The 10,785-nt window shown below is 39.7% G+C and overlaps 2 protein-coding genes across 3 annotated transcripts; both read right to left on the reverse strand.

The window, feature by feature from the left end:
- Positions 1–146: 146 nt before the first annotated feature.
- On the reverse strand, positions 147–4,980 carry LOC120719032 (haloacid dehalogenase-like hydrolase domain-containing 5). Its single transcript, XM_040007881.1, has 8 exons — positions 4,723–4,980; positions 3,786–3,989; positions 3,043–3,155; positions 2,846–2,939; positions 2,721–2,754; positions 2,406–2,580; positions 2,082–2,270; positions 147–1,639 (listed from the first exon to the last, which is right to left on the reverse strand). Exons 1-8 carry the CDS (start codon positions 4,840–4,842, stop codon positions 1,243–1,245), a joined length of 1,326 nt encoding a protein of 441 aa, XP_039863815.1. The 5' UTR covers positions 4,843–4,980; the 3' UTR covers positions 147–1,242.
- A 773-nt stretch (positions 4,981–5,753) lies between these two features.
- On the reverse strand, positions 5,754–9,516 carry cnbpa (CCHC-type zinc finger, nucleic acid binding protein a). Of its 2 annotated transcripts, none has more exons than XM_040007886.1 (5): positions 9,390–9,516; positions 7,402–7,516; positions 7,204–7,269; positions 6,906–7,104; positions 5,754–6,751 (listed from the first exon to the last, which is right to left on the reverse strand). In XM_040007886.1, exons 2-5 carry the CDS (start codon positions 7,511–7,513, stop codon positions 6,634–6,636), a joined length of 495 nt encoding a protein of 164 aa, XP_039863820.1. In that variant the 5' UTR covers positions 7,514–7,516; positions 9,390–9,516; the 3' UTR covers positions 5,754–6,633. The 2 variants fall into 2 exon arrangements, with proteins under 2 accessions (XP_039863820.1, XP_039863819.1); XM_040007885.1 differs by having other exon boundaries at positions 7,396–7,516; positions 9,390–9,515.
- Between the last annotated feature and the right edge of the window lie 1,269 nt (positions 9,517–10,785).

The following is a 10,785-nucleotide window of genomic DNA, read 5'->3' on the forward strand; positions in this document are numbered from 1 at the left end:
TTACAAATCATTTGAACCCTTTGCTCCTTTGACCACCGCATGTAGGTCCAAGTCCAAACCAATGCATTTCAGCTTTTAGCTTCTCCAACAAAACAAGGGCAAAATCTTTCATGATTCACCAAACAAGAATTCCTTGGGGAGACACATTTTGTTTCTTTGTTTTCTTTTAATCAGAGAACCCTTTAAACATTTGACATTTTTAAATGCACCAGAACATTTTCTGACTTGTTGTGCGAAAGTTGTTCATTACAGTTACCCTAACCTTACTCTGACCCTAACACATTTATTGGTCTGCTCAAAAAATTAAGCGAACGCTAGAAAAACACATATCGGCTCTTTAAATATTCAAGTTGAAACATACACACATATACTAACAGACACTGCGTAACATCTTGAGAGCAAAATTAAATGACTCATTGAAAACCGAAATCAACCCCCTCGTGTGCTAGATTCAAAATTACACCAAAAAGCAAAGTTAAAAACTGTTCTCCTAGTTTTCTGAGCAGTATTTACATACAGTATACACGTATAAATTTGTCTTACAAGTGGTCTGTCAGTTATACTAAGAATGACCTAAATTATAACAACCATGTTATGGAAGGGTGATATGGTAACACAAAGATGAAAGGCTGATCTGTGCAAAAACTGGTCAAGGCTGTCGAAACTGAAACTGTAAAGACAGTGCTATTAGAGGAAAGAAATTGCACATCAAACAGTTGTTTTAAAGATACAAGAATTACTCTTATATTCATGCATAGATTTACCATGACAAATGGGTAAACAAATAGCTAAAAATGCAATAACAAAAGGTCACCGTAAGAATAAAGATTAAATGTTAATATGCTTCTTAAAAACACTGTCATTAGCTTGTAAATAAATATAGGATGGCTTCAGGGTTTGTAACAATCTAGAACAGTAGTTTTATCTAACAAAGATACTTAATAAGGTCAAATAAGGCAGTTCTTACACATTTCCTTATTGGAAAAAAAAAAGAAACAGGTAATGACTATCAGAAAAAACAACCGTTATTTAATCTTTTTTTCCTCTGAAATCTCCTTTATTGTTAAAATTTTAGATGACCTATATTATGTCAATGCCCTGTCAGGTTTTTAAACAAAGTCCACAGTGTTAGGCTTCTAGAGGTCTGAACATGAAGTGGTACTACCAGTTTAATGCTCGCTTTCCCTCCCTTTCCCCCTGCTTGGATCTCCATGACCACACGAAGCCTGTTGGCTCAAAATACTACTGAGGCACAAACTTTTCTTGCTCAAAGATGAGATCAACAGCTTCTGCCACATCCTGCACGATATGGCCTGGCTCCACGAGACCAGGGTCAAATATGAAGTCCCGGTGCCCGTGGAACACAGTCTCCTTGATGCAGTGATTTGCATCAGACGGCACCTCTGCGTTGGGGTTATACACCCCTGTACAGACTAGGACAGACTTACAGGAAGTAGCAGAGGGCAGAGCGAGCTCGCTTTCCCACAGGCTGTCAATCTCTTCCTCCCTGGGCACCGCTGTGGTGGACCCAGTGGCAGACACCATCTTAGCAACAGCTTTGGGGTTTTTTCTCGCAACTCTCTCCTCCAGGTAGCGGTTGTACAGATTGGCTCCATAGATGTCAGTCATGAGGTTATCCCTAAAAATGCAGAAGAAAAGGGTATTACTCTGTGCCCCAGGCAGCATGCATGAAGTTGACCTATATATCAGTACATGTTGAAATGTGTGTGGTTTTTTCCTGGTGCTGAGTGCAAGTCACATGAATTAGAACAAACAATCAGCTAAAAAAAAGCTGAAGTGAAACATGCAAGTCCCGAAATTAAAGCACGACAGAATGACATGCTAACTAACACACGTAAGCATATAAACGAGAATAGTTTCTTTTTTTCACACGACAGAATGACATGCAAACTAACACACGTAAGCATTTAAAAGCGAACAGTTTTCTCATCAAATTATTGAGCAACATTTCAGTAAAATCTTCTTTTGATAGCCTATCTGTCTATCAGACATCATGATAAGTGAGTTCTGGTCTTATGTTAAGTATAAAGGCAAAACAGAGTTAAAAGCTGGTGTCTCACCCTATAGCATATAGGGAAGTAACGGGAAGTTCCCACTGCCTCTGCATGGCCTGGCTTCTGATGAGGTACTCTGCAAAATGGTAAGTCAGCTCACTGGGTTTTCCCATAAGAGCCTCATACTTCAGATCTTTGCCGGTTATCTTCTTGTAGATGTTCTCTAGGCACACAAGAAATGTTCCATGGCCAAACCTGGAACAAAATGAGACGGTGAAAGACAGATATGTCAGTACACTGATTTGATTACTTGAAAGACTGTTTTAGTTTCTTAAGTACAATTTTTTAAAAAACATTTTATATAAAAAGACAGATTTTTGTAACGTTTACCGAGGAGAATGTGCCTCAGCCATCCACATGAGGTCCATGTTGCAGGCCAGCAGGTGAAGGTGAGGAGTGTTTTGGGTTTGGTGACTACTACCGAGGTTACCATTGGTCAACAGAACGTCAACTATCAGCTGCAGGTTGGTTTCCCATCGGATCGGCTCGCCGAACAAAACCACAGCTGTTTGTGGAATTCAAAGATTAGAACAGCGTTCATCAAAATTGCAAGAATTTCAAAACTATCAAAGCAGATGTTAGTAAGTGTACCATGTCAATGACGAAAGATAAACGTTTAATTTGAGAAGAGCCAACTGTTTTTACCTTCAATTTTCGGAAGGCTGACAACAGGATTGGACTACATTTAAAGAAGGGAAATTAAAAAGTTATGACATTATATTATACATATCTCCAACATCATGTTTGTGCACCAGATTGTAAAATCTCACCGGCAATTTTGGTCTCCTGTTGTGATCCACCATGTCCAGCAATGGGTACGATTCTCTAAGCATATCAATACTGATTACATTCTTAAAGCCCACACTAAAGACAGAACGTTAAGGAGAAATGAAGAAGTAATACTCAAGTTTAAATGTAAATATATAAATTATATTGTAAATTTAAACAAAGCAGATTTCTAGGATACTTTTTAGCAATTTCCAGGACAGGTCCTTGTCCTGACACCAAGACACACTTGTCATGGAACTTCTTAAACATCCTCAGGGGACTATGGGACATGATAACTTGGTCTTGTGTGATCTGAAAATAGCACAGTTGTAGTGAGGTTAATAGCAAAGGAGTCAGGTGAGACCAAATTATCCAAAAATAATCAGAGATAAAACGTAACAACTTCAGTTTCAGTACTGTGCACAAGTCTCAAGCCACCACCCATTTCTTTACATTTTGCTTCCAAAGAGCCAGATTTTCTTGAACGCTGACTTCGTTGTTACTCATTTTCAGTCCAGTCCTTTTACCTGAACATTTCCAAAATAATAATTGTTGTTGTCATTCATTCAAGCATTTAAAAAAAGGGCCGAACTCAAGAGATGAACTAGTGTTTTATATCTACAGGTTAGCAAATGGACAATTTTCAGTCTTCAGCCTATGTTGAAAAAAAAACAAAAACAAACAAAGGTGGCGATAGCAAATATTGACTTTAAAGCTTGTTAGAATTGTACAAACTCTGTACAAACATGTGTGTTTGTACAGAGTTTGTACATTGTGCATCTTTCAATAAAATTATGCATCCATTTCTTATTTTCCTAGCAAATTATTATTTCTTAAATAAGGGGAAACTGAAAAAGTTTTGAATGCACTGCATGCACACACCAAAGAGCAGGGGATACACCCTTAACACCATTAAAACTTGCACAGGAATTTAAAACTCACAGGCACTCCCAGTATGTGAGAGAGCTGGTCCGCTTTTGTTTGTCTGAGGCAATTCCCTGCATTTGTGACAAAAACGACTGGCACCACAAACTGTCCCTGAGAGTCGACCAACTTCTCAAATGCTTTTGTTGCCGCAGGGATTGGCATCCTCCCTCTGACAAGCACGCCATCAATGTCGAACAACAGCCCAAACCTTGGCTGTGGCTGCAGAAGGGAAGGACAGACACACACTGATCAGCCAAACAAATAAGAACTTTTTTAAGCGGGGAAACAACATGAGTGATTAATAGCAGGCAAATTAAGTAGAATAACGGTTCACTGAATAACCAATGGGTTTGAATGAGGTCTTAAAAAGGATAATCTATTACTCTGCACAGTATGACATTTCCAATGACACTGATCATTTATCATTTTACATAACTTAAATTCTTTGTAGGAAATCATCATTATCATCGTGTAAGAATGATAACAACTGGTTTCTATTTGACGTCAACATGGGAGACAGGAATCTATAGTGAGAACTGCTATGGTGACACAGCAGTACACAGGCCTGTTAGCATATTACAATCAATCTTACAGTATCCCAAACCTCAAAATTCTTCCCCCCCCTGGAGCTGGGACTAATTAAAACAAAGAAAGAACACAGTGTATCAGTGGTTGTTTTTCTCATGGTGGGAGAGGGGGGGGGGGGGGGGCAAAAATACAGCGAGCTACATCTGCTGCTGCCCCTGATGTCAGCGCCTCTGTTGTTTCATCCCTGAGCGCATCCACAGCTGAGAAAGTTGCGAGCAACCCCGCACGCCACGTCGATACGATACATTGTAACAAAAAACAATGCGAGAGAACAACAAACAAAGTGCCGCCTTGTTATCAGTGTCAACGACATGTTGTTTGCCAGAGCCCGAAGCAACAGCAACAGCAACAGCTCGAACCGTACCTTGCTATTAGACTGAGTTCCGCAAAGCCCGCACCGAGAACCGACAATCCCAGCTTTACGACTGGCTTGGCGGTTACTCAGGGTGTACAAACCCCGGTAAAACGGCAGGAGTCCCCTCATCTCCTTTACTTACCCACCGGGTTAATGAAGAAAAAACAAAATAGACAATAATGTGTAAATCTAAACCCCTTAAGAAGCGTGAGCCGGCTCGCACCGGCCGCGCTGGCTGGCTGGCTGGTTGGGCTTGTTTTCTCTCATATATTTTCTCGCCTATAATTTGACTGGTTGAGACCCGATGACGACATATGAGGAGTAGGAGGGTCTTTTGCTGCATCTCTGCCGGAAGGAGCTGCATCTGCACCGCAACCCCCGCTGCCATTTTAGACACCGAGGTGGAGCTTTCCATTTCTTGTACGCACAAGACACGCATGGATCACAGAGGCCGCAGAGCAAAGACAAAATAGGAGAACTCATTGATCACCGCTCCTTGTCATTCCGGATCAAGTATATGTACATATGTACAGAGAGCTTAAAATGGATGCGGGTGAATCTTATTTAACAATGACAAACACACAAATAGCTCGGTTTAGTTGCTGATGTCACATGCAGGAGTACGTCGAGTCCAAAAATTGCCAGGAATGTGCTGCAGGAAGCCTGATAGGAAAAAGCGATCCATCCAGGGAATGTTTAACCATTTCTTAGTGGAATAAATATGCCTGCTCATGTTAAACACGTAATTTTCTGGATATAATACTGCAGATGCAGACTAACAAAATGTCTAGATTAATACAAAATACAAGATGCAGTTTTGCATGTTGTTTAATCCCACAATAATCTGTAGGTTATCTATCAGATAATCCTTTATGTGAACTTCTAGGACACAAGCAGCAGCTCAAAAGTTATCAGCGTCCCACATCTTGCGCAAAATGTTCAGATGAGTTGAGAACAGAAGCATCTGTAAAGATAAAGTGTGGCAAAATGAGCTGTGGAACATGCTGCGTGTATTGCAAAAGAAATCAGACAAGAAGATCCTCCCCGTGCTCCTCCAGCTTTATTGATAGTTTAAAATTACATTTCTATTTTCTAGGACTTCAGTTGCACTTTCCTTCCGACTTAAAAACTGAGTACAAGCAAATGGTATTTATACAGTAGTCTAAGTGATATTGTACAAAAATAACATTTTTGATTTTCTGTGAAAACATTTTTCATTCCCAAATAACTCCTAATTCTGCCGTTCTGACAACTGTTGATGTTAAGTTTTGCCAAGGTAAAAAAAAAAAAAAAAAAAAAATTCCAAAGCCATTTTAAAAGGAAAAGTCTGCCTTGGACTACCGTGTTACTTAAATTGTAAACAGATTTCTATAAAAGAGCATGTTTCTTTTAACAACTCCAAAATTTTTATATCTTAGTAATATAACATGTAGTTTGTTATCGCCCACTTAGCTGCTGTAGGGCTGAAATGCATCATGTTATGAACTGTTTCCATGTCATACTCTCTTGGCCAACTCATATCCCACTAAAACAAACCAAAATGACCATACATGGAAGTTTGGTTTCCATTTACTCCCTTCTTCTATCTCATTTTACTGAGATACACTTCCACAAGCTCAGAGGTCCTATAGATTCCCATATGTTTAGTCCCGTTTATTCATCATCTCTGGTCACCAGTGGCTTGGAAAGGGGGGTTCTTTAACAAAGCATTATACATAACACCGCTACCAAACTAAAACATTTTTTGTATTGAATGCAGAAAGATATTTTTTTCACCCCTTTCTTTGTATTACATGTCGAGAGGCTCACTGGCCTGGGACTAGCCTCTGTTAGCCAACCTTTGGCCAGTGAAGAGGATTCAGAGAAAATAATACAACCAACCATCAATCTGAAAAAAGGAGGGGCAACAGAGGGCACTGATTATGCGGTGGCTTCAATGGTGCACTCTTTTGCCAGGTGGCCTGCCTTTCCGCAGTTGTAGCAGTTAGTCTCGCTTGCTTTACTGCAGTGTACAGCAACGTGACCAATCTCACCACACCTGAAAAAGAAAGAATGTGGTGAGTGTGATAAAAGCAGACTGTAAAATTAACACAGAAGTATACCTAAAGATTAGAATTGGAGGGCTTCAAAATAATACAAATTTGGTCAAACTGTAGCACCAGGCTTGCTTCTCCAAACAGAACCATATTTACCTGTAACATTTCACCTTATCGCACAGCTTCTGGATGTGGCCAAACCCACCGCAGGAGTAGCACTTCTGCTCATTGGCGTGATCGCAGTCACGGGCCATGTGACCAGCTTTCCCGCAAGTGTAGCAGAGCTGCTCTCTCTCCTTTTTGGGCTCCTTGCAGTCCCGGGAAATGTGACCACTCCTGTGGCAGTTGTAGCACGCTGATCGGGGGGGAAAAAAACGATTAAAAAAAAAAAAAAAACATTTCTGGGAAAGATTGGTACCAAGTAAAACTGAAGAAAAACAATTGGAATTCACACCATCCTCAGTTTGGTCACAGTCCCTGGCCATGTGTCCTTGGTCTCCGCACCGATAACAGAACAGCTCTGTAATGACACAGATAGATAAGCAAAGCAGAAAACTACAAGAATCAACCTTTTCCTTTCATTTTCACCCATGCCTTCTATAACTAAATCCAGTTTATATTGGGTGTGGCAAGAATAGTATAGTACCCTTGCCTCGTCCTCGTCCCCTGCCACGGCCACGCGAACCACTGGCATTAGGGCAGTGCTTGACCCAATGTCCAGAGCGGCCACATCCAAAGCACTCACTGTTGCTGCTCATCTCCATTACCTTGAAGAAAAAACAAAACAGAAATTAGTTAACACATCGTTTCATGTACTCAATGATCCTTATGAACACTGACTTTCAGCTGTTTTTCAGTTGTTCGCTTTAGCTTTTGTGTCAATTTCAACAAAGACCCCCCCCCCCCTTTCACCCTTGGAGAATGTGGCTATCATCTTTGGCACTCTCCAAACTTCCAGTTTTGATGTGACCATCAAGTCCAACTTAAGTCTAACCTCTGAGAGGTACATGTATGGACATTGTAGATGAAAGAAATGCCCTTTACTGGTGCTAAATTTGGATACCAGTTTGTGTTACATTCTATAGATGACAGTTTAGAATGAAGTTTAAATGTGAAATCTGCACATTAATCTAAGTCCATCTCTATGTGCAGACCACTATTTCACATTTATATTATCAAAAAATCTTGCAATTTAATTGATGAAACAATTTAAGGCTAAACAAAAAAAATTCTGCCATAAATACCTAACATCAAAAAGTACATGAATATAACAAAAATAATAATGATTTTCAAGGGTGGACAAAGTAGGCTAACTCTTATTGTCTCATGTTTGAAATTGCTTATGCCAGAGTCAAACAACTTTACCACACAACTGAAACACAGTTACTACAGGAGTCATTCTAGTATAATGACTACGGGGTGGGGTCTAATCTAAAATCAAACAATAGTTTTTGTTTTTTTTCTTCTTCCAAGCTCTAGTCTATCATAATTGACCACCAGACTACACTGAACTACTAAGCTAACTTACAAGGCTTCCTCAGCGAGATCATGCTGTAATTGCCCTAGGTCAAACTTCTGTTTGCTGATAGTGCTGAAGATATTCAAATCAGGAAGAATGTGAGTTAATGAGTAATCAATTCTCGCGTATTACCTACCCAAAAGAAGACCTGGGGACACAAAATGACTCAGATAGATTTTATTGACTTTGCATAAAGTGAAACGTGTTTCCTTTTTGCTTTACTGTCCATCCAAGTGTCCGTCCCACTTCAACTTTCGTCACTAAACGCCTTCTAAAATTTCGTATAACGTTTATCTACGGGCCACATGGGGACACCCAAAGCGCCTCGATTTGATGGAGAAAGCCGTGATGAAGTAATCCTCGTTAAAACAATCAATTTAATGCCACCCACTGCTGACTGCTACGTAAATAACCACGAAAGCATGCTTACTTAGAAAGCTAGCTTCAGAGGCCAGCATGTCGCATCGTTGATTTGTTGATTTAACGCCTTCAATAATACCAGCAAACTCGAGGTACAAACAATAACACGATATCCCGAGTCGTTTAAAAAATAACTGTATGTCTGTTAAATGTACATATCTGACTACATGTTTCAGAAATATTTTGCGCTTCCAAAACAGAAATCAAATACCAAAGGTTGAAGCTACGCTAACACGGGCCTAGTCACGTTGATTTTTCTGCGTACTCGCGAGACACCAATGCTGCTGGCTAGCACATGCTAGCACACCACCACACGACCACGATCAAGAAGCACGGTTCAGTCGACGATCAGTCCTCTTTCCCCATATAGAAAAGTGTCTCACCCACCGTTACAGCTATACATTTTCACAATACATTGTTTTCGCGGGCATTTGAGTAAATTTACCATAAGTATAAAATTTCCCGCGCAGGGAGCAAACACCAAAGTCGTTGTGACGAGCTAGCATTAGCGGGCCTGACCAAGATCCCGACGCTCCGTTAATGAGTCTAAACTAAACCAGTGCGTATTTAAAAAAAATAAAGAAAATTCGTTTAAACGCTCAAGTAACGGTTAACATCAATCTTAACATGCCTTCGTTTCAAAGTTAAAAGATATACAACGTAAATTGATGAAAGTATTTTAATGTCGTTTTATCGCTTACCTTGATGGCTACCTAGCTATGTCAGTGTTTACGCCTCCTTCTTTGCGCTACATGCGGTGCGAGCAGGAGTTCCTGAATTGTCATTCAACGTATCCATTAAAAGCTCGCACAGTCATTGGTCGACTACTCTGCGAGCGACCAATCAGACATGAGAGGCTCTGGACACCGCCTCTGCGAATCAGCCAATCGTGGCTTTAGAACGGTCCCTTTTCCCTTAATCGACTGACCTTATTTTTTCCCCCTCTTCATGTTCAACATTTAAAAGCATCTTATTAAAACAAACGCTAGAGAATGTTATAGTCTTCGCTTTACCTGCACTACACTCCTCACACAAGAGGACAACACAGCGCTTTTATTAACTATTAATAATACGTTCTTCAAAAATTAACCACATGTGAGAGTCACAGCATGGATACAGTAGGCTTGCCCATACAAAATACTCACAGTTCTTCACATTTAATCTGGAAACTGAAAAGGTTTCTACGTGACAGTTTTTATTTATCATCTTTCTTCAGTTTACTGAGGTTAATTTGCCTATAGGACTGAGCAAGTTAAAAACTGGTTGGTCTGCATGTCCCCATAGGCCACATCTAAGTAAAAAATCATAACAAGTACAGCCTTTGATCTCACAATATTTAATAAAAAATGTTGGCTGTACATGTATGCCCCTATCATAGAGACTTGAGCAGTTTGATTTAACACAACTTAAATTAGCTGAGAAAGATTTCAGAAGCAGCTTTGTTTACAAAATTAATACAATAAGCAATTTAGACATTTATCTTGTTAATCCAGTCAGTTGAAAATGTTTAAATGTGTTTGGCATAAATTGGCAAAGACTGGAGTATTGTTGTCATAATCTCTGACAGAGCAATCAAGCAACACTGGATTTATCTGAAATTATTTTGCGTTATTAGGTCAATTAAGAGAATAGCCAGGTGAATAATAAATATGTTAAAAATGTTACATTACACTAATGTTTTTCCTCTTATTAAGCATATCTGAATTTACTGTTTACAGGCAAACTGCCGTGTTTGTGAGTGCCCAAAGTTAAGAAATGAACATTAACATGTATTTCTGAAAACTTGTAAGGATCTGGGATATGAATGTTATTGTCAATAAACCTGTAACACTGATTATGATAAAGAGTATAAGGGTATGTGTTTCAAGCTGGTGATTTCTCATTTGCACAACCCCAGCTCTTTAAAAACTCCTACTGTGAGCATCACATTTTGAATACAGGATAACTGATAGAGAGACAATCTGTGGGAGCTGCAAGCATCTCAGCTAACTGGTCTGAGTGCTGTGCCAAATCAATAAGTGGGAAATGCATTCATTTCAGTCTTAAGGTGGCTTTGGTTGTTTTCCTTCAGGGTGGCAATTTCTCTCCTTTCTAGTC

This window comes from Simochromis diagramma, unplaced genomic scaffold (assembly GCF_900408965.1).
Source record: "Simochromis diagramma unplaced genomic scaffold, fSimDia1.1 OVJJ01000545.1, whole genome shotgun sequence".
Lineage (NCBI taxonomy): Eukaryota > Metazoa > Chordata > Actinopteri > Cichliformes > Cichlidae > Simochromis > Simochromis diagramma.